The following is a 24,351-nucleotide window of genomic DNA, read 5'->3' as shown; positions in this document are numbered from 1 at the left end:
TTTTAGGTGCGCCTTATGGTCGTGAAAATTTGGTAGTTACATTCCACCACTGCACCACTGCACGTCGTCAATTTGACACAGAAGTATAAATCAGCCTTAAGTGTTTCAGATACAGACTGTCCTCATCCCTGTCTCTGTATTGCTTTTTGGTAGAAAGTCGGTGGTAGCATGCGACCATGGAAAGGTGCCTTCGCTATGCTCTGCTCCCATATGCTCTTTTTCTACAAAGACAAGCAAGAAGCTGAATTTCACCGGGCAGGAGCAGAAGCCAGCCAAGATAAGCATCACTCGATCAGCATCCATGGCTGCCTCATTGATATTGCCTATAGTGAAACCAAGCGTAAGCACACCCTGAGGCTGACCACACAGAATTTCTGCGAGTATCTGCTGCAGGCTGAAACCAGCGATGACATGCTGACCTGGATCCAAGTCATCAGACAGAACAGCATGATGGGCAATGGGGTTAGATCAGTACCTTTGGTCTTGTACAGGTTACTCAGCACACTCATACTAAACTAATCTGTGCCTTTTGTTTTATTCTAGAAAATTGTTTTCTCACGACAAGCTCTCATCAACAAAAAGCTGAAGAAATACAGAAAACACAGGTGTGCATAGTAGATTAGCAATATGTCCCTTATTCTTTCCATGATCAGCTGTCACTGTTACTCTTGGTCAGAAATTTTTTTATATAATACTTTAACTGCAGTTTCGTATCGCCTTTTCAGGTTCACATTCAGGTCATAATTAGAGGATTTGAAAAAATTAAACTTAAAAATCACCAGTGCAGTTAAATCTTTCAAAGATATTTGTTTCGTCTTGTTTCTCTTTGTACAGTCTGACAGGTAACAAATTAGACACCTCTCCTAAAGCCGCTAATGTGATGGCTCCATTACTGATGGCAAAGACAGACAGTACCTCAGCGAACCAAGCTTCCAAACCTGGTATGTTGTCCATAGTATCTGTTTTCAGCAATATACTACAAGCTTATATAAAAAAATATTAACTGCCCATTACTTTTTTTTTTATTCAAAATAAAAAAAATCCATGTTTACATTTTTGTATTCTCAGAGGACAGCAAAGCATCATGGCACATCAACATCATGAAGAAAACTAAGAAAACAAGCAGTCCAAAGGCTTTTGGGGTCCGACTGGAGGATTGTCAGCCTGCTGTCAACCATAAAGTAAGATATTAGCTTCTGGGGGGGTGCTAGTGAGCGGCAACATGTGAAGACGTTTTTTTCTCTGCTCTCCCTACTAGGGTGAATTGTTTGTACATATGTTAATGTTTTTGTCTTGCGTCAACACTTGGTAGAACCGGCCTCAGGTTCACTTTAGTAAATGACACCCTTCCTGCAATTTGATGTCGGTGATGTTGGAAACTGATTCCATGTTGTAGTTAACAGTATAAAAAGTGGGTTTGAGCAAATCCTGAGTTTATGTATCTTCGATTACGGATCTGTTAGTTGTTCTTAAAAGCAGTTTTATATATTTACCAGATGTTATTGTGGCAAAACTTAGGATAATATTACTCATTGACAAGGTACTCATAGTCTTCTTGCTGACATAGAGACATGAAGATGTTTAGATGATTTGTGTGTCTGTAGATTTGGAGTGGGACACGCATATATGTACCTCAAAATTACCTGGTGTTTAAAAGGGGCTTAAATACTGAAGGTCAGACATAGGATGATTGTATCACTCCTGAGCACAGCTTACCAATCTTTATTGAGGCTTTTTTTTTTTTTTTTTAAATTTTGAGACCACACTAGCAGGTTCTCAGCTTCCAGGCCGTAGGTGAGAACCAGATCGAGGGTGTGCTCAGTATAATAGTATTGTAATTTCTGATCATAGTTCTCTACAGCTAGATATAGTATTTCCAGGATGCCAGAAGGCTCAACGCACCTGGCTCCTTTAAAAAATTTATTTTACAACAGATTGAGATTTTTAGGGAATGCAATCACACCCCTAGTGTAAAATTGACTACATTCTGGGAGGCTCTTAAAGCCTATCTTAGAGGCCAGATAATTTCATACACCGCACACGAGTCCCTTTCCAGAGGGAAGAGGTACAAAGAGTTCATGTCCTGGGTGGGTGGGGTCTGCAGCTATAGGACCAGCCCTCCTTTGAATACGGCTGTAGTATATGGAGTCCAGGTGTGGGAGAGGACTCCCCACAATCCCCTGTGTTCCCTTCACCTACCCGGGCCAAGTCCTTCCTGTCCTGTGCAGTGCAGCTCCCGTACCACATCGTTGCACTCAGACAGAGGATGCTTTCTATTGTGGCCCTGTAGAAGTTTGTTAGGAGCTGAGGGGAGAGTCCAGTCCTCTTGAGCTTCCTGAGGAAGAAGAGCCTTTGTTGGGCCTTCTTCACCAGGTGGGATGTGTGCAGGGACCAAGACAGGTCAGATGTGATGTGGATGCCCAGGAACTTGATAAGGTCCACCCGCTCCACCTCCTCCCCATGAACGAGGAGAGGGATGTGTTCCATCCTCCTGGATCTCCTAAAGTCTGCAATGACCTAATTGGTCTTGTTAGTGTTCAGGACAAGGTTATTGTCTGAACACCATCCTGTCAGGTGCTGGATCTCCTCTCTGTTGTGAGTCTCATCATTGTCTCATATGAGACCCACTACGGTGGTGTCATCTGCAAACTTTACAACCATGTTTGTGGAATGAATGGCAGAACAGTCATGTGTGAAGAGGGTGAAAAGAGCTGGGCTAAGCACACACCCCTGCGCTGTGCCTGTGCTCAGGATCAGTGTGGATGAGGTGGAGTCCCCAATTCTCACCACTTGAGGCCTGCTGGTGAGAAAGTCCTTGATCCAGAAGCACAGAGAGCCAGGCAGTCCCAGGTTGTGGATTTTCAGTGTCAGCTTGTCCGGGATCACAGTGTTAAATGCTCAACTGAAGTCCACAAATAACATCCTAACGTAGGTGTTAGGATGCTCCAGGTGAGTCAGGGTGGTGTGCAGTGCTAGAGAGACTGCGTCCTTTGTCGACTGGTTCTCCCTGTAGGCGAACTAATGTCTGTCCAGAGTAGCAGGAATGAAGTCCTTGATGTGACTTAAGACGATCCTCTCAAAGCACTTCATGATTACCGGTGTCAGAGCAACAGGGCGGTAATCATTGAGGCTGGTGACAGCTGATTTTTTCTGCACAGGCACAATGATGGAGGACTTGAGGCATACAGGAACTGAAGCGAGCTGCAGGGACAGATTGAAAATGTCCAGAAAAACACTAGCCAGCTGATGTGCACACAGTTCCAGTACCCGACCTGACACCTTATCCAGTCCTGCAGCTTTGTTGGTGTTGATCCTCTTCAGGGTGGAGCTCACCTGGTGATGCTGAAGAACCAGAGGCTGGGGCTGCTCCTCCAGCAGTGAAAGATGAACAGTCTCACTGCTGTCAGGTGTGTCAAAGCGTCCAAAGAAGGTGTTTAAGGTGTCAGGCAGAGTGGGGTCACGGTTGATCTGCTGGTTGCCGTTCCTGTAGTCCGTTATAGTTCTGATGCCTCTCCACATTTCCCGTGGGTTGTTGTCAGAGAAGTGCTACTCAATGCGCCATCTGTACCGGTGTTTGGCCTGCTGGATGCCCTTTTTCAGTTCTGTCCGGGCCCTGCTGTAGGCCAGGTCACCTGACCTGTAGGCTGCATCCCGAGCTTTGAGCAGAGACCGCACTATGCTGTCCCACCATAGTTTCTGGTTTGGAAACACCTTGATGGACTTTCTGGGCAGAACAGCATCAGTGCAGAACTGCACATCCAATCCAATCCAATCCATCTTTATTTATAGAGCACCTTTTAAAAGACAACAGGGTCAGCCAAAGTGCTGTACACAGCCTACCAGGCATAGAATAATTGACTAATAAAATAGAATAAAATGAAATAAAATAAATATAAGTTTGATAAAACATAGGAATATACAACCATACAATAAAAGCACCAGTCAGGGGTAAGAACAATAAAACAAGTAAAAGTCAACCACTCAAACAGAGTTAAAAGCCAGAGTAAAAAGATATGTTTTAAGTGATGACTTAAAAACCATAAAAGAATCCGTCTGTCTAAGGTGCAAAGGCAGTTTGTTCCACAGTTTCGGACCTGCGACAGAGAAGGAACGGTCCCCCCTGCGTTTTCTCTGTGTTTTTGGGACGACCAGGAGAGACTGGTCAGCTGACCTTAGAGAGCGAGCAGGGCAGTGGGGCTGGAGCATGTCTGACATGTACTGAGGGGCGAGACCATGAAGGGATTTAAAAACAAATAAGAGAATTTTAAAATCAATGCGAAAAGGAATCGGGAGCCAGTGCAATGACTTTAAAAGCGGAGTAATGTGCTCACGTTTCTTAGCCCCAGTTAAAAGCCGTGCAGCAGCATTCTGTACAAGCTGCAGTCGTGCAAGTGAAGCCTGGCTGAGCCCATAATAAAGTGCGTTGCAGTAATCTAACCGATTCGTAATAAAAGCATGAATTAAAATCTCAAAGTGATGCCGAGAAAGGAACGGTTTGGCTTTGGCCAGTTGCCTCAATTGAAAAAAGCTCGCTTTGACAGCTGCACTGACCTGAGCATCAAGTTTCAGGTTGGAATCCAATTTTACACCCAGATTTGTCACTGTGGACTTTTGATATTGTGTCAGGACACCCAAATCTATATCAGCAGCAGAGGCATCACTGGGCCCAAACAGTATGACCTCTGTCTTAGTGTCGTTAAAATGAAGCAGATTTGCTGACAGCCAGGATTTAATTTCCTCAACACAGTCTAAGAGTTTTTGAACAGAATGAGTTTGGTTTTGTTTTAAGGGCATGTAGATTTGAGAATCGTCTGCATAAAAATGGAAAGAGACACCATGTTTACAGAGAATGGACCCGAGAGGAAGGAGGTATAGGGAGAAGAGGAGTGGGGCCAGAATAGAGCCTTGGGCCACTCCACAGGTGAGAGGGGCAGCAGAGGACTCAGCAGACCCCACACGGACATTAAAACTTCTCCCTGTCAGGTATGACCTAAACCACTGTAACGCACTGCCCTGGATTCCCACACAGTCTTTCAATCGAGACAGGAGGATGTCATGGTCCACTGTGTCGAAGGCCGCAGTGAGGTCGAGCAGGACCAGGATGACACAGTGGCCAGAGTCTGTGGCTAAAAGAACATCATTAAAAACCTTCAGTAGTGCAGTTTCTGTGCTGTGCTGAGTTTTAAAACCTGACTGGAACACCTCAAAGATTTTTTGTTCATCTAAAAACCCATTCAACTGACTAAAAACAACTTTTTCTAAAATCTTTGAGATAAAAGGGAGTTTTGAAATCGGCCTAAAATTTGAGAGGACAGAAATGTCCAGACCAGGCTTCTTGATTAAAGGCTGCACCACGGCATGCTTAAAACCATCAGGGACCGTACCATTTATCAGACTGCTGTTTATAATATTGAGCACATCTGGAGCTACTGTTGGAAAAACCTCTTTAAAGAGACGGGGTGGAAGGAGATCCTTAGGGGAACCAGAGGGCTTCATATGACCAACAATGTTCTTTAACAGAGGCAGACCAACAGGCTCAAATTGGTCTAATACAGCAGGGTGCGTGATCGGGTTTGATGGGTTAGATAAAGGGGGGTGTATGAGGGCTCTGGTGCTCTCAACCTTGCTAATAAAAAAGTGCAAAAATGCCTCACATAATTCATCAGAAGCTTCCAAGCAGGCTGTTTTGGGAGCATTAATAACATTGTTGATGGTTTTAAACAGAACACGGGGATTATTACAGTTGGAAGCAATAATGTCAGAGAAATATTTAGTTCTTTCAGTTTTTACAGTTTTCTGATAGTTGCGCCAGCTGTCTTTTAAAATTTGAAAAGACACCTGTAGCCTGTCCTTTTTCCACTTTCTCTCCGCTTTTCTACATTCACGCCTGGCTGCGCGTGTGACGTCATTCAGCCAGGGCTCAGGACTAGGTTTTGCATGCCTAGTTTTCACCGGAGCCACAGAGTCTAAAATAGACAGGCATTTAGAATTAAAACAAGAAAAGAGCGCCTCTACATCTGCGGTACAAGGATCGGCAGCGGAGGTTTGACTGAAAGAAGCGGAGAATTGAGAAGCAGTGGAGGATGTAACGACCCGGTGGCGCTGCGCAGGAGCGCACGGCTTTTTGACCACAGGACATGGGAGCAGAAAGTCAAAGACCACAGGCATATGATCTGAAAACGATGCATCGTACACCTCTAAGTTTGCAACAGAAAAACCATGAGTCAGCACTAAGTCCAGAGTGTGTCCATGCTCTTGAGTGGGACCAACGACACACTGTACAAGATTAAAAGAGTCAATGATATTTAAAAGGTCTTTGGCCAGTGGTTTGTCCGGACAGCAGACATGAATATTAAAGTCACCAAGAATTAAAACACGGTCGTAATTTGGCATAATTTCAGCCAAGAAATCAGAGAAATCTCCCAAGACGTCTTTGCTGTATTTTGGTGGTCTGTAAATAACAGCGCATAGCACTGGGAGAGACGGGCCCAGCTCAAACACATCGACTTCAAAGCTGGAGTAAGATGATGTCGGAATGAGTTGTTTACAGACATATTTATCTTTGTAAACAGTCGCTATGCCGCCCCCGCGGCCAGTTGTCCGAGGGGAGTTGAAGAATGTGCAGTCGGACGGTAAAAGTTCGCAGAGTGCGCTCGACTCACCGACAGACATCCAGGTCTCCGTGATGCAGAGGAAGTCCAGCTCATTTGTAGTAAAGAAATCCTTTAAAATGAAAGTCTTGTTGGCTAGCGATCTAGCATTCACGAGGGCCACCCTGACAGCGGCAGGCTCCAGTGCCGCTGCCGCCGGTGGAGCACGAGGAAGAGGCCGCAGGTAGTGGAGGTTCACCCCGCGCCGGACCAGGCGACAGGGAAGATGGCGATTCACTGGCCCTCCATCCAAGCCGACCACTGGGAAGAGGCTAGATTTGATCGGGTCTCGGGAGCGCCAGGGCACAAAACGGCGATCTGACGGTGGAATCATCACGATATTCTCCGCACGAGAGAGTGACAAGCTGGCCTTCAGCTTCACCATCCTTCCGCTGCGTTTTCCACGGCGTCCACGTCTCCTACGTACAGGTGGAGCCGGCGTGCGGCACAGGTAAGCTGGTATGACAGAGAGTAATGGAGGGCAGGTTTTCTGTCCATCCTGACGAAATTCAGCAAAGTTTTCAACAAATGATCGCAGATTTAGAAGCGTTTGTCGATCATAGACGTACAGTGAGTCAACATTTAGAGTGACAAAAGATAAAAACAGCATAAAAACAATCAAAGCTCGGAGAGACAGACAGCCGGCTACACACACTGGCGCCATCTTTTTGGCATTTAATCGTATCAGATCACATAGTCCAGGATGGATGATGTGTAGGTCTCCAGGTCTGAGCCATCTTTAAACACTCCCCAGTCAGTGAGTTCAAAACAGTCCTGTAGTGCTGAGGAAGCCTCCTCAGTACAAACCTGAACTGTTTTGGTGGTTGGTCTTGTCCTGCAGATCAGAGGTATACTGGAATCAGTTCCACAGAAATGTGATCTGACATGTCCAGGTGAGGAGCTGCTGCAGGCTTGAATGCCCCTGGAATGTTGCAGTAAACTTGATCCAGTATGTTGCTGTCTCTGGTGGGGAAGTGTATGAACCTGTGGAATTTTGGAAGCACTGCTTTGAGTTCCACATAATTGAAGTCTCCAGCCACGATCACAGCTGCCTCTGGGTTGGAGTTCATCTGCCTGCTGATCAAATAGTAGAGCTCCTCTAGAGCTAGCATAGCGTTAGCCCGCGGTGAAATGTACACAGCTATGATAATGATAGAGCAGAACTCTCTCAGCATCTTGAATGGTCTGCATTTCACGGCCAGGTATTCCAGATCGGGTATGCAGTGCGTTCTAATGATGTGTGTGGCTGTACACCAGGAGTTGTGGATGTACAGCGCGAGACCTCCGCCTCTGTTTTTAGCAGAAGTTGCAGTCCTGACTGCTCAGAACAAAGAGCGTCCTGCTGGCTCCACAGCGGCGTCCAGTGTGTTGTAATCCAGCCAGGTTTCGGTGATGATAGCCACACAGCTGTCCATCCTCCGCGAGACGATCCTCAGCCGAATCTCATACATTTTGTTAGCCAGTGATCTTACATTGGCGAGGAAGAGACTGGGAAGAGCCGGTCGGTGTGGGTTAGCATGTAGCCTAGCATGCACGCCGCTCCTCATACCTCTCTTTTGCTTATGGTACCTCCTCCTCCGTCTCTTAGGCCACAGAGGGCGGGTGGCGAGAGCTGTGGTGGTCCCTTGCATCTCTGGTGGTATAAAATGTGGCTCAGGAGTTGTATTAGTTCAGTCCTGCTGTACTGAACTAATGCTTCAAGTGGTTGTAACAACAACATAAGCACAAACAAAACAAAGAAAAGCTGTGAGCCCTGAGCCACTGCATGCACACGCGCCGCCATCTTGGAAGAACCATGGCTTATCAGATTAGACAGCAGTCTGCAGCCGCAATCACCATAACTGAAATTTGCAGCAGGGGAAAGGACCACCAACCCAAACAATATTAACAATCACTTTAGAGAATTATATACTACTTTATACATCTCAGAACCGCCTGAAGATGAATTGTGCATATCTAACTTTCTAGATGGCTTGAATATTCCAAAACTCTCCCCTGAAGACCGGGCACAGATAGAACGGACATAACAACGGGGAAAGTGTTGCAAGCAATTAAATGCAGAATAATAAAGCCCCAGGCCTGGACGGCTTTTCAATTAAATTTTATAAAGAATTTGCAGCTAAACTGGCTCCGACATTAAAACTGGTTTATATTTTCAACCAAAAAGGAATTACCTCAGACTATGACATGGGCAATTATATCAGTGCTCCTTAAGAAGGACAAAGAGTCTCTACAGTGTAGCTCGTACCTCCCGGTAAGCCTTTTAAACTGCGATTATAGGATTCTTACCAGAATTCTAGCTACCCAGATTGAAACTGCAATAGCAACAATTGTTAACCCAGACCAAAATGGCTTCATACCAGGCCATTTTATAATATGCGTCATCTTCTTAACATAATATATGCACCATTCTCAGCAGAAAAGTCAGAAGTAATAATTTCTTTAGATACTGAGAAGGCTTTTGATCATGTCAAATGGCATTATCTATTTGCGGTTTTGTAAAGGTTCGGCTTTGGTTAATCATTTCGATCATGGCTCAAGATATTATACCATTCACCGACAGCTGCAATGCGCACAAATGTGACTACAATTTTAAAATATTATTAGATTGAACAAAGCAAGATTTTAATAAATGGACAGGACTGCCAATTGCATTGACAGGCCATATTAATATAGATAAGATGACAGTCCTTCCCAGATTTCTTTATTTATATAAAATGATTCCATTATTTATAACAAAGACCACCTTTTGCCAATTAGACAGGTTAATATCATCATTTATCTGGGGAGGTTTGCATCCGAGGATGAAGAAAGGTACTTGGAGGTCCCTAGAGAGGCTGGGGGCCTGGGCCTACCCAATTTTATGTTTTACTATTGGGCTGCAAACATTGTAAAACTCCTGCATTGGATATCCACATATAAGAGCGGAGAAGGTGCGGATTGGCTGCGGATTCTTACCTTAAACGATGCCTTCAAACTCTGGCACAGACATGGATTGTTATTTTTTACTGATATACTTGCAAGGGACGCTTTCTGTCCTTTTGTTCTGGCATGTATGCTTGTATGTTTGTGTGTTTTAGTATTTGCACAAATTCAAAAATAAAGTTCTAAAAAAAAAGATATTAGCTTCTCAGAAACTCCTGACACATGGAATGACAATGTATTTTCAGGGTGACTGGTCCTCTTGACTTGGCTGGACTGTCCCTTGTTCTTTTCTTTTTGCCTCCTTTAACCTGGGCCCAGTTTGAGTTTTTCTTCTTGTCTTTGTGGGTATTGTTTGAACCTGGTGTTGGTCCTGATGATACCCAACTTATGCTCCAGTGGTGTGAATCACATGGTAAGTGCTGGTCTGTATGTGTTGGTTTTCTGTACACCTCCACCTTTAAAACCAGGCTTAAAATTTTTCTGTTGGTGTGTAGAGAAGTTAGGCATAGATACAGTCACTAGTCGATATGGCTACAGCCACAGGTAGCAACCCATGATAACGCTAACACAGAAACTGGTTCACGAGAAGGACAAAACTCTCAGGGAAAACAGTAATGTCATATATGCAGTCCGGTACAGTGAGTAATGCTCTGATCTGTACATTGGAAAAACTACACAACCACTCCACAGAAGAATGGCTCAGCACAGGAGAGCCACCTCCACAGGACAAGACTCAGCTGTTCATCTTCACTTCAAAGAGGTGTTCTTTTGAGGACAACAATGTTCACATCTTAGACAGAGAGGACAGATGGTTTAAAGGGGAGTCAAGGAAGCCATCTATGTTAAGATGCCCCCTGAATAATTCAGTGCTCATTGACTACACCACTCTGCTGCTCATCTTTGTTTTAATTACTATCAAATTACTATTACTATTTATGGACTGACGATATATATAGATATCCATTATAATATAGTCACTGTTTCATCTAGCTTGTCAAAATCAACATCCTGTCATGTTTGTAATTATTATTAAGAAACCTTTATTAGTCCCACAATGGGGAAATTGCATATATATAATGTATGATGTTTGCTGCCTGTTTGTTCCCCTCTCTCTCCTTCATCCTCTCTGTCCTGTCTACCTCTTCTTCTCCTCCTCTACCTGGCCGACTGTTAGCAGGAAGGTTCTTTCTTATGAGCCGGGTCCTGCTCAAGGTTTCTTCCTATTAAAAGGGAGTTTTTCCTTCCTACTGTTGCTCTTAAGGTGGTCAGTCTCTCTGAAGTGCTGACACACTGGGTCTCTGTGCTTTGAGACAATTTCTGATTGTAAAATACACTATATAAATATAGTATAGTCTCATAGTCATTAGCCAGTCATTAGACACACCAGACACAGTCAGTCAAACCAACACAGGTAAGTATGGAGACATTTAGAGCTATTGTTTTTGAGTTTCACACAGAACCTACCCACTGAGGTCCTCCACCACATATAAACCATGTTTCCCCACCAAACAGTTAGAACTGATGAAGCTGCTTGGAGGAGCAGCGAAATGTCTGCCAGAAAATTCTACAAGTCCAAATGCATGGCTTCAACCATCTAAACTTGCATAATGCCTTAGCCTCTATGACCTTCTTTCTCTTTACAGTTTGTCCCTTTGATAGTGGAGGTGTGCTGTGGTATTGTGGAGGCAAAAGGTCTGGAGTCCACTGGTATTTACCGTGTACCAGGGAACAATGCCATGGTGTTCAACCTTCAGGAGCATCTCAACAAGGGCATGGACATTGACACTGCAGATGAGGTGTTCAGGATCACATTTTAACTGATCTTGTTGGAGCAGTTTTATGTCTGTGTGCATTACTGTTTCCCCAGGTTTATTTTTACAAAGTACATCCTTTCTGTCTCCACAGAGATGGCAAGAACTGAATGTAATCAGCAGCCTGCTTAAATCATTCTTTCGAAAACTTCCTGAGGCTCTGTTTATGGACGGTGAGTGCTAATAGACTGTTTATGTTGGTGTTAGCATGAATCATAATGACCTTGGACATTATACATTATAACATGAAGATTATATTGGTATATAATATATATATATATATATATATATATATATATATATATATATATATATATATATATATATATTATAGCATATATAATATATACACTCAACAAAAATATAAACGCAACACTTTTGTTTTTGCTCCCATGTTTCATGAGATGGACTTGAAGATCTAAACTTCATTCCAGATACACAATATTACCATTCCTCTCAAACATTGTTCACAAATCTGTCTAAATGTGTGATAGTGAGCACTTCTGCTTTGCTGAGATAATCCATCCCACCTCACAGGTGTGCCACATCAAGATGCTGATCTTGTCATGAGCCAGGGTCTTGGCTCCTTGTCTTTTATTATATTGTTTATTTTGTTATTTAGTTTTCAGTGTTTGTCCTCTTTCTCTGCTCCTCCTCAGTCCTTCCCTCTCTCCTTCTCTTCCTCCCTCCTCATTCTCTGCTCCTCCTCAGTCCTTCCCTCTCTCCTTCTGTTCCTCCTCCCTCCTGTTCTCTGCTCCTCAGTCCTTCCCTCTCTCCTCTAGCCTCCTCCCTGATTATCAGCTCCTCCCTAATTGTGTTCACCTGTGTCGTCTCTCCTCTTTTTAAGCCCTGTGCCTTCCCTTTGTCTTTGTCAGTTCTTCCCTTGTGATTCCCTGTGTGCACCCCCGTGTGTACTCCCTTGTGATCCACCTCTTCGTCCTTCTTCTTCCTCCGTGTTTCCTCATGTTTCCCCGATCATCCTCAGGTTTGGTTTGGTTAATTCTTTTGTGTTTATTTTGTACTTTTTACCTTTTGTCTGGCACTGTTTCCAGTAGCCCTCCTTTCGTTTACCTGCTCCTCTGGACTGCTTTTGTTATTTAGCTTTGAATAAAGCTCCTATTGTTGAACATTATTTTTGTCTGCACCTGGGTCCTATTGAAACCCCACACGACACATAACAGAAGAACTGACCATAATGGACCCAGCAGACTATTTGTTCGACTACGTTTCTGCCTTAAAGGGGGTGGAGGAGCGTAGGAACTTCTTTTTGGCAAACTGGGAGTTTGTATGGGATTATGCCCTCCTTCCTAAGTTTGAGCCTTTGTTCGAAGGGACTCGGCTGGCCATGAGGTTTCCCGCCCCCACTTCCGGTTCCGCCCGGAGGCGGGCCCCCGGTGATGACGCCACTTCCGGTTCCGCCCGGAGGCGGGCCCCCGGCGACGTCGCTACTTCCGGTTCCGCCCGGAGGCGGACTCCAGACGACGTCGCTCCTCCCCGCTCCGTTGGAGCCAGCAGGGCTCCAGACGACGTCGCTCCTCCCCGCTCCGTCGGAGCTAGCAGGGCTCCAGACGACGTCGCTCCTCCCCGCTCCGTCAGAGGGCGGACTCCAGATGACGTCGCTCCTCCCCGCTCCGTCAGAGGGCGGACTCCAGACGACGTCGCTCCTCCCCGCTCCGTCTGAGGGCGGGCTTCTGGCGAGGTCACTTCCTCCCGAGCAACCCGAGGGTGGTCTTCCCTGTGCTGCCCCTTGTGAACTGTCTAACGAGACGTTGGATTTTTTATTCTGTGGAACAGCTGTGGCTCTGACTTTGACACTGGGGATAGTCTATTCAGATTACGTTGGACTTTCAGCCTTAGCCTCCTGTTCGGTCCTGGGTCACAGTCCTGACCCAGGAGAGCCTTCAGCCTTTGTGACCGGTCTAGTCACCGAGGTTTCCTCGCCCCTGGTCTCCAGTCCCACGGTTCTGGTTTCCTGCCCAGACCCCGGAGGGTCCTCGGCTCTGGTCTCCTGCCCGGACCCCGGAGGGCCAGCCTCTTCTCTGCCGGCCTTCTGCCCTGACCCCGGAGGGCCAGCCTACTCGTCTCTGCCGGCCTTCTGCCCTGACCCCGGAGGGCCAGCCTACTCGTCTCTGCCGGCCTTCTGCCCGGACCCCGGAGGGCCCGCATCCTCGTCCTCGCTGGTCTTCTGCCCGGACCCCGGAGGGCCCGCATCCTCGTCCTCGCTGGTTTCCTGTCCGGACCCCGGAGGGTCCTCGTCTCTGGTTTCCTGTCCGGACCCCGGAGGGTCCTCTGCCTTGGCTTCCTGTCCAGACCCCGGAGGGTCCGCAGCCTCGTTTTCGTCTCTGGCTTCCTGTCCGGACCCCGGAGGGTCCGCAGCCTCGTCCTCGTCTCTGGCTCCCTGTCCGGACCCCGGAGGGTCCGCAGCCTCGTCTTCGGCTCTGGTCTCCTGTCTGGACCCTGGAGGGTCTTCTGCTTCGTCTTCGGCTCTGGTCTCCTGTCTGGACCCTGGAGGGTCTTCTGCCTCGTCTTCGTCTCTGGCTTCCTGTCTGGACCCTGGAGGGTCTTCTGCTTCGTCTTCGGCTCTGGCTTCCTGTCTGGACCCTGGAGGGTCCGCAGCCTCGTCTCCGCCGACCTTCTGCCCTGACCCTGGTGGGTCAGCCTCATCGTCTCCGCTGACCTTCTGCCCGGACCCTGGAGGGTCCGCAGCCTCGTCTCCGCCAACCTTCTGCCCTGACCCTGGAGGGTCAGCCTCCTCGTCCGGTGGGTCAGCTTCCTCATCTCCGCTGACCGTCTGCCCTGAACCTGGTGGGTTAGCCCCATCGTCTTCGCCGGTCTTCTGCCCGGACCCAGGAGGGTCCGTCTCACCTTCCTCGCTGGTCTTCAGCCCGGACCCAGGAGGGTCCGTCATCTCATCCTCGCCGGTCTTCAGCCCGGACCCAGGAGGGTTTGTCGTCTCGTCCTCGCTGGTCTTCTGCCCGGACCCAGGAGGGTCCGTCTCGCCTTCCTCGCTGGTCTTCAGCCCGGACCCAGGAGGGTCCGTCATCTCATCCTCGCTGGTCTTCATCCCGGACCCAGGAGGGTTTGTCGTCTCGTCCTCGCTGGTCTTCAGCCTGGACCCAGGTGGGTCCGTCTCGCCTTCATCGCTGGTGGTCTTCCGCCCGGACCCTGGAGGGTCCGCGTCTCCATCACTGGTGGTCTTCCGCCCGAACCCTGGAGGGTCCGCGTCTCCATCGCTGGTGGTCTTCCGCCCGGACCCCGGAGAGCCCTCAGCCATGTCCCTGCTGTGCTGCCACTCGGACCCCGGAGGGTCCTCACCCCTGTCCATGCTGGGCTTCCGACCGGACCCTGGAGGGCCGCGACTCTGCCCCACTGGCCCTTTTGCCCTTTTCCTTGCCTCTGTTGGGCAACTGCCAGGACCCAGAAGGTCCCAAACCCCTGACTGTTTGGGCCCTCTGGCCAGTTTGACTCTGTTTTGGCCCCCTGGCCATTTATGAACTTTGTCTTCTTCCCGAACTTTTGCCCATTGGGTCACCTTGTGTTGAACTCCGGCCTTGTAATTTTGTTTTGGTCCCTCCTCCGGACCTCCCCCCACCCTCCCGGCTCAGTTTTGGACTCTTGTTGTATTTTTCCTTCAGGGACGTCTGGGAGCCGTCCCTTGAGGGGGGGGTACTGTCATGAGCCAGGGTCTTGGCTCCTTGTCTTTTATTATATTGTTTATTTTGTTATTTAGTTTTCAGTGTTTGTCCTCTTTCTCTGCTCCTCCTCAGTCCTTCCCTCTCTCCTTCTCTTCCTCCCTCCTCTTTCTCTGCTCCTCCTCAGTCCTTCCCTCTCTCCTTCTGTTCCTCCTCCCTCCTTTTCTCTGCTCCTCAGTCCTTCCCTCTCTCCTCTAGCCTCCTCCCTGATTATCAGCTCCTCCCTAATTGTGTTCACCTGTGTCGTCTCTCCTCTTTTTAAGCCCTGTGCCTTCCCTTTGTCTTTGTCAGTTCTTCCCTTGTGATTCCCTGTGTGCACCCCCGTGTGTACTCCCTTGTGATCCACCTCTTCGTCCTTCTTCTTCCTCCGTGTTTCCTCATGTTTCCCCGATCATCCTCAGGTTTGGTTAATTCTTTTGTGTTTATTTTGTACTTTTTACCTTTTGTCTGGCACTGTTTCCAGTAGCCCTCCTTTCGTTTACCTGCTCCTCTGGACTGCTTTTGTTATTTAGCTTTGAATAAAGCTCCTATTGTTGAACATTATTTTTGTCTGCACCTGGGTCCTATTGAAACCCCACACGACACATAACAGATCTGACATCATGATTAGTGCACAGGTGTACCTCAAACTGCCCACAATAAAAGGCCACCCTGAAATGTGCCTTTCAATGGCTGTGCGAAGTTGCTGGATATTAGTGGGAACTGGTGCACGCTGTCGTATACGCCGGTCAAGCAAATCCCAAACATGTTCAATGGGTGACATGTCCGGTGAGTATGCTGGCCATGCAAGAACTGGGACATTTTCAGCTTCCAAGAATTGTGTACAGATCCTTGCAACATGGGGCCGTGCATTATCTTGCTGAAACATGAGGTGATGTTCATGGATGTATGGCACAACAATGGGCCTCAGGATCTCATCACGGTATCTCTGTGCATTCAAAATGCCATCAATAAAATGCACCTGTGTTCTTCGTCCATAACAGATGCCTGCCCATACCATGACCCCACCACCACCATGGGCCACTCGATCCACAACATTGACATCAGCAAAGCGCTCACCCACACGGCGCCACACACGCTGTCTGCCATCTGCCCTGAACAATGTAAACCGAGATTCATCCGTGAAGAGAACACCTCTCCAACGTGCTAGACGCCATCGAATGTGAGCATTTGCCCACTCAAGTCTGTTACGGCGACGATCTGGAGTCAGGTTAAGACCCCGATGAGGACGACGAGCATGCAGTTGAGCTTCCCTGAGATGGTTTCTGACAGTTTGTGCAGAAATTGTTTGGTTATGCAAACCAATTGTTTCAGCAGCTGTCTGAGTGGCTGGTCTCAGACGATCTCGGAGGTGAACCTGCTGGATGTGGAGGTCCTGGGCTGGTGTGGTTACTCGTGGTCTGCGGTTGTGAGGCCGGTTGGATGTACTGCCATATTCTCTGAAACGCCTTTGGAGATGGCTTATGGTGGAGAAATGAACATTCAATGCACGAGCAACAGATCTGGTTGACATTCCTGCTGTCAGCATGCCAATTGCACGCTCCCTCAATGCTTGTGGCATCTGTGGCATTTTGCTGTGAGACAAAACTGCACATTTCAGGGTGGCCTTTTATTGTGGGCAGTTTGAGGTACACCTGTGCACTAATCATGATGTCAGATCAGCATCTTGATGTGGCACACCTGTGAGGTGGGATGGATTATCTCAGCAAAGCAGAAGTGCTCACTATCACACATTTAGACAGATTTGTGAACAATGTTTGAGAGGAATGGTAATATTGTGTATCTGGAATGAAGTTTAGATCTTCAAGTCCATCTCATGAAACATGGGAGCAAAAACAAAAGTGTTGCGTTTATATTTTTGTTGAGTGTATATGTTGTTGGTATATATATATATATATATATATATATATATATATATATATATATATATATATATATATATATATATATATATATACCAATATAATCTTCATGTTATAATGTGTAATATATGGATTTAATTAATTAATTATTTTCTCATAATTAATTATTTTCTCATTAACAATTCAAACTTTATAGCAAGTGTATTTTCTTAGTAAAGCACTTTATGTCTTTAGAAAAATACAGTGACTTTATTGATGCCAACCGGATCGAGGATGTGGAGGATAGACTGAAGACCATGAAGAAACTGGTATGTGTTCAAAAGAATAACAGAGAACAGTGCTGAATTTATGTCTGAGAAGATATTAAGAAATCAATATACTATGACTACCTTCTGACATAGGTACATAAAACCATGCATGCTCTTTTTAAACTATAGAAACCACCTGTGCTTAAGAGGTGTAGGCAACATGTAGAATTTTAACAGCTTCCACTTGAAGGGTTACAAAGCTGAAAGAAGACACAGTATATTTCTGTGCCATGCTGGCCTGTCTTGTCACACAACCACTTTTTGTTTAAGGTCTCTTTATTTACGTTTTTCAATTTACAGAAACAACTAACATATACAGCCATATGACAAGCTGGTTTATAAAAGAAAAAAAAACACACATATACATTAAACAAGCAGCTGCGTATGTAACCTAATGCAAATAAGCAGGGGGGGGGGGGGGGGGATTTCTTTCACTTGGACCAAAAAAAGACGCCTGGTCAGGGCTCTAGAGTGTGACCATTTTGTGACCTGATTTCTCAATGGTGCAACCAAAAAATATCTGAGGTTGCACCGGTGTGATAAACCAATCAGAGACAGTGAAGGGTGGGACCCCCGTGTGTGTATCTTTGAAAATGTGTCTGCTGCGGTCAGCCAAGACTGTCAAAAATCACACCGACATGCTTGTTCCATACACCACAAGAACAGAGAGATCTGTTACCCGAGGTGACAAGAACAAGAACAAAGTTTGTTTCAGCCGAGACTGTGTAGAACTCCTCATACAGCCCTCTTACTGCAGCACGCGAACGCACAGACACACATTTCGCTGCTAAACAGCAGAAACCGCAGTTTAGGTGAACATGTAGCAGAGGAGGAGGATTTGTTGCTATTATGCAGGTTTTGCTAATTTGCTGTTGACCTGAACGATGGATGATAACGAGCTGGTAATGTTCAGGGAGGGGGCGTGACATGCTCATAGCATTAGACTGAACAGCAGGTCTGACAGACAGTATTATTTGACCTGCGTGGTTCTATCCATGAAGGCTGATTAACTCTGACCAGGGACATGCAGAGACCTTTGGACGGGCAGGTGCTCAAAGTGAAAAAGGGGCACATGGAGCATGAATTTGAAACACCATAGAAACACCCCGTACAATGTAACTGGTTAAATTGAACCAACCCATCATAGAGGGGATAAAGGAGGGGTGGAGGTACAGCCTATATCCACAAAGCCATAATTCAAGATGTACATTCAGGACGTATGAAGATAATGTGTTAAGTTGAATTTAGAAGCTGTAAAAATATTGGGAGGGGGCACCTCTGGGGAAGGGGGGTTTGGGGGTCCTCCCTCAGAAAATGTTTAATGAAGTAGAAGCCATTTCCTGCAACACCTATTTTAGCGACAGAAGTAAAGGCTAAACTCAACAACTATTTATTTTAAGCAATGATGACAAATACAAAACAAACTGAAAATAAAACAGTTTTGTCAACCTCATGGTGGTGATACACTAACAGATTATTAGAACAAAATATGTTTACATCTGTTACTTTTTAAACTCTGTGCCACCATCATTTAACCACAAAAACCACATTTGTGTTTCACTGTATTCCCAATCCAGTCCATCAGCTGGACTGTAAGATTTTAGAGACTTCACAGAACAGATCAGATTAAACAGATTACTCAAAGCCTCCAAAAAAGTTGCACAAAAAGTAACTTAGTTCACCATAAATCTGTGCTGATTTGTCTGCTTGTGTTGATCAGCACACACAAGCAGTTCAAATGAAGTGACTGAAACACAGAGGGAGGGATCAATTTAGAAGAAATGTCACTCCTTGTCTGTCACTTCTGGCCTGCCCTAGGTATAAGCCATAACGTTCGCTGCGCAGTGTGCTTGCAGCTGAATCTCAGACCTCACCTGGCAACAAGAAATTCTATTTTCTGATTGGCTGATAGGTCTCTAATTGCTACAGCTGTGAGTGCGCAGTGCTGTCGGTTGTCTGGTTAACTAGCGGCTATAACTCGTTAGAGGTGTGTGCAGTCAGATGTCACACTGGACGCTCATGGCTCACTTCACTTCGTCAGTCATCCTATAAAACTACACCGTGCACAAACATACCGGTGCTGCAGAACCTGCTCACCGGACCAGCAGTTTACTCCCTCGGTGTCGCCACCAGCAGTGGCCGACCGTCTCCCAGCTTAGCAGCGCTCAGTTACAGGGCACGTCAAGGCAGAGAGGGCACGTCGTGGATCATGTGACCGACCAAAGTAGATGTTATAGTTATTATTATATCGGTCCATTTACTATTATTTTGGACCACACAGACTGTCACACGCAATAACGATATAAAATAAAATAAAATAAAAAAACTAATTCACTTTGACAAAAGGGCAGTTTGGGCATCAAAGGTAAAGGGGTGGGTGCTCTAGGGAAATGAAGAATGCTGTATTAACTTTTAATCTTCATTATGGATTTCTGACAGGCAGACTTGTTGGCTAGTTTGTCCATAATTTGAATGAGTACTATTAAATTACTTTTTATTTAACCGTGTTCATTATACAAGGTCCAAGTTCATTTTAGGATGATATATGATTATTAAGCCCGTTCATATGTACAAAATGTACTGATGCGTACAAAAATATATGGATTAAGTGTGATGCGTTGCACCTAAATTTTGTGACTACAGACATGACTACAGACTTCATGACTACAGACATTAGTGCACCGTGTCTCAGGGTGGAGAGGGACAAGCCTTGTGAGCGTTCAGTCTCCTGAACAGCCTGTTTACATCCTTCTACAGGATTGAGAGGGCTGTAGCTGAGGGAGAGGAAGAGGGGTGCAAGGTGGACTTTGGCGAGGTGTCTTCTGGGCCGTGGATGTCTGTGTTGTTGGGGTGTGTAGAGGTGTCAGGGCTGACTAATAGTTTACCAAAGCGACTATGGAACTCATTCAGATGGTTGGCTAATTGCATGTTGTCAGTTGAGTGGGGGGCTGTATAGTTGGTAATTTGCCTAAGTCACATGTGTCAAACTCAAGGCCCGCGGGCCAAATCCGGCCCGCTGTAAGGTTCTATCTGGCCCATGCCACAATGTCAGGAACACATTGGCGTTTGGCGTTTATTCAAAGAGAGAGAGGGAGAGAGAGTCGTGCGCATTTATGCACATGACACGCGTGTGTGTCTGTGCGTATTGGGGCAAACTCCACTGTGCGTGATACAGAGACCAGAAAAGTATAAACCCATGACAAGTTGTTATATCGGCAATGGACATTAGGAGTTTAACAACCTATTTTCTGGGGAGCCCCACCCCTCCCATAATAATAAAAATAATTAGATGCCCCCCCCACACACACACATTTTTTATGATGCCCCCCCCCCGAGACTCTACCTTATCTATTTTACTTACCCTACTTAAACTTTGCTCAACAACTAGCTGTTTCCAATATAAAGAGGAATTTCTGATTTCTCACCACCTACTGAAACGCAAGTGATTATCAGAATCCCTCACCAATAAAGTCCAAAAATGCCCATAATGGCAAAGAAAAAAGAGAAATCACACACAAATATGAATGGAATAGATGAGAAGGGAATGAAACATCTTCAAGTAGTGAATGTATAAGTGGCTCATGGAAATGCTTTGTGGTCCCTTTTACACCACTTTAATTTTTGCTTTTTTCAGGTCCATGACCTTCCAAATCATTATTATTACACACTTAAATTTCTTATTGGCCACCTTAAAAGAGTTGCAGACCACTCTGAGAAGAATAAGGTAACCTTATTATATCTTACCTATTTTTTTGTTTGTGAAAAATTCTGCCCAATGGGACAAAAAGCAAGGTATATATCATAATAGAAGTTTTGAATTATTTTCAGATGCAGCCAAGAAACCTTGCTTTGGTGTTTGGTCCCACTCTAGTAAGGACTTCTGTGGATAATATGACTGACATGGTCACCCACATGCCTGACCGTTCCAGAATAGTTGAGACATTAATTTTGCATGTAAGAGGCACCTCCTGCTCCACTACAAGAAATATTGCACCCTTATTTTTTACTAGCTGATGGTCTTAAGACATGCACTTGTGCTTTGTTTCCTTATCTCAACAGTATGACTGGTTCTTCAATGGTGGAAATCTTAATATGGAAGAAAAGGTTTGTCATCCATAGTTGTGCTTATCCTCCTGCAATAAACTGAAAACACTATGAAAACTGTCACTGTGCTTAGATGTCTGTGTTTTATGGATCTGTATGGTATGTATGCGTGTTTAGACCCCAGAGGAGAAGCAGCCTGTGCCCAATATTGACCATCTGCTGTCAAACATTGGGAGGAGAGGGATCAGGTGAAGAGGAAAAGAAGGAGACTAATGTGGGATAGCAAAGGATTGTCTGAGGTGAGGCCCCCACCACTGGGTATTATAATGTTTTCTCCTTTTATCAACTTTTCTCTACCTGTAACAGTTAATAGACATCAGGGTCTTCCTCCATATGTTTTTTTTATTCAGTTTTTATCTATTCATGTTTTTTCCACCAATACTGTTTTTAGGGTGCTGTTTTATCTTGATGAATGCAATAGCCTTTTTGTTACTTTTAAAAGCAGAGAAAACTGTTTGAATGATTGTTTGAAGCTTGTAACACTATAGATTAGTGTGCAGTGTATAGTGTAGAATAATGCTATCACACTTATGCACCTACAGAATACAGTTACATTGTTGAAATCAGTGGATTACACGACGGTACTTTCACGTGTTTTTTCACTCTGCTGGATGAAACATGTCACGTAAAAAAACCATCATCTTCTTACAACAAAGATCCTGTTTACGGCAAATGTCTGACTCTCCTTACAGCTTGTCTCATTGTGTGGTCATATACGCGTGTATGATGGTGAATAGTCATTGGAGTGAGAGCTCTTACCGTCAATACAACATCTTTGAGCAAAGCTAAAGTTTTTGGTTCATGTCAGCAAACTGGACAGACAGCTGCAGCTGCGGGCGACAAAGAGGACAGTGCAGCCAGGTCGATTGGGTTCAGAGTCTGAGGATGAGGATAAAGCGCTGCGTGGTTAATGCTCCTCAGTCATGATGCCGGTGCACTGTTAGCGTCACTTGAAGAAGTGAACTTTAGCTGTTGGCTGCTAGCTAAGTCCGTCTTAAATGGAGGCTGATTTACACCTAAGTAGGAACGTGTCGCTTGCAGTCAGCTAGTTTTATACATGGGTCTGTTTGATGTACATATTCAAACATTGTTCCTGTGTGTAAAATGACATTTGGTTGCATTGTTTAAAAAATATACTAGTCTGTCATCATAACGTTTTTTTCTGTTTATCTAAATAGAATAACATTGATGTAAATGCAGTCAGCTGTAACAGTCTGAACACTTTATTGAATGGTTTATAGCGTTCTTTGTAGTAAGCAGGGGCTGATCGCTGCATTCAATCACTTAAAATGCAATTCAATGTGTGAGTATCCAAGTATTCAGTATACCTTACTCTGACTGAGTATTGTAACCGAATACATTACAAATTACGTTTTAGGGAATGTAATCTGTATTCTGTAACTGAATACTTTTTTAAAGTATTCTTCCCAACACTGAACTTGTCAAAGCCAGCAACTACAGTGGATGAAGAGGGGCAACGGGAAAAGAAGAAGTTTGAGTCAAGGAAAAACAAATGTCACAAATTGCCAAAAATGGCAGCAAAAGTCAAAATGGCGGACTTCCTGTTGGTTTTGGAGGGGGGGTCCAAGAGACTTTTTTGTGCATCTGGAGGTGATACATACGTGTGCCAATTTTCATGATCCTGTGTCAAACTGGCCAGCGGGGCTATGCATTAGGGCAAAAAATACAGGGAGTTCCTTTGTAATGGCGAATGGTCAACTTTGAGGCCACGCCCCCACCACACCGTAACACTTTGTAAGAGTTTCAGAATGCGTCTATTCCCTATTGTGTCCTAAGTGGACACAGTGAGTTTCAGCTCAATTGAATGAAGTATGTGAGGCATGAAAAGCCAAAAATGAACTTCAATTTCAAAATGGCAGACTTCCTGTTGGGTTTGGAGGGGGGGTCTAAGAGACTTTTTTGTGCGTCTTGGGGTGTTGCATATGTGTGCTCGGTGCTCGGGCCCTAATAATCCCTAGGGTTTTAATAGGGCTCTCGCTCGAGCCCTAATTCTATTATATATCAGCTTGTCTGTGTTTTATATGAACATTTATGAAAGAAGACATTTCCAATCAGCATCTAAAACATGTTGTTTTTATTTTTTCCCCAGCTAATTTCCAACCTACTGTATCCATGAGAGCTGAATGCTTGTAATGTATTTTATTTCAAATCTACAATCTGTAGCTACTGCATGACTTTTTTGTATAAATAAATAAGTTATAAAATATATAAATGTATTTTTTTTTCACTGCATTAATTGCATTTGTGGTTACAAGATTAATTCTCCTGTGTAAAAGAAGGTGAATGAAGGAAATGTTTCCTACCAGAAGTTTAAGGAGAGATAAATGTAAAAGCAACAATCTAATTTTAGGATATTAATATAGTTTTTCTATATTTAGTCTTAATACATTGCGTAAATATTTTTTAAACGTATCAACTGCCAGTCGGCATCAGGTTGTATTCTTGTATTGTTACCTGTGCAGTTGTATTGTGAATGTAATGTATGTATGTTGCAATGTAAAGAAGAACATATTAGGTTTTCATTAAAACATTCTAGTTCTATAACAGTTTTCAGACTTCTTATCGCATGATTGCATTCAGTGTGAGCAGCAAAGGAAGAATTTCATTGTACAGGGAAACCAGTTTCCTTACTGTGCATATGACAATAAACACTTTGAATCTTGACTCTTATCTGGTTGAGTGCTAAGCACAAAGTCATTACAGTGGGCAACATTATATGTTGGCACTGACAGTGTCATGAGCACCTGGAAATGGAACTCAATGTGCAGGATGAAGACACAGTTCACAGGCCAAAAGAATAATCACAAACACTTGGTCGGTACACAGTTAATCAGTCCAGAGAAGGCGAAAGTACAGGTAAGGCTTGACCAGAGCAGAGACATAGCCAGTGCACAGTTGGTTAACAGGCAACTAGTCCTCCAATCAAAGGTACAATGGGGTAAGGTTTACTCACAGTGCTAGTAAGTGGCAAAGGGCCG

At 45.1% G+C, this 24,351-nt stretch overlaps 1 protein-coding gene across 1 annotated transcript in view; it reads left to right on the top strand.

Annotated features, from left to right (window-relative positions):
* LOC114451575 (rho GTPase-activating protein 23-like) overlaps positions 1-23,474 on the top strand; it is a 62,947-nt gene extending 39,473 nt beyond the window's left edge. The window contains exons 11-22 of the mRNA XM_028430314.1: positions 154-462; positions 544-605; positions 835-941; positions 1,069-1,181; positions 11,219-11,371; positions 11,481-11,559; positions 17,175-17,248; positions 20,883-20,972; positions 21,077-21,202; positions 21,308-21,352; positions 21,470-21,591; positions 23,463-23,474. Coding sequence (XP_028286115.1) covers positions 154-462; positions 544-605; positions 835-941; positions 1,069-1,181; positions 11,219-11,371; positions 11,481-11,559; positions 17,175-17,248; positions 20,883-20,972; positions 21,077-21,202; positions 21,308-21,352; positions 21,470-21,544 — 1,233 coding nt within the window. The 3' untranslated portion in view covers positions 21,545-21,591; positions 23,463-23,474. The remainder of the gene's footprint in view (positions 1-153; positions 463-543; positions 606-834; positions 942-1,068; positions 1,182-11,218; positions 11,372-11,480; positions 11,560-17,174; positions 17,249-20,882; positions 20,973-21,076; positions 21,203-21,307; positions 21,353-21,469; positions 21,592-23,462) is intronic.
* The last annotated feature ends 877 nt before the right edge of the window (positions 23,475-24,351 follow it).

The sequence above is a fragment of the Parambassis ranga genome, chromosome 19 (genome assembly GCF_900634625.1).
Source record: "Parambassis ranga chromosome 19, fParRan2.1, whole genome shotgun sequence".
Taxonomy (NCBI): domain Eukaryota; kingdom Metazoa; phylum Chordata; class Actinopteri; family Ambassidae; genus Parambassis; species Parambassis ranga.
This window is presented reverse-complemented; position numbering and strand designations above follow the sequence as displayed.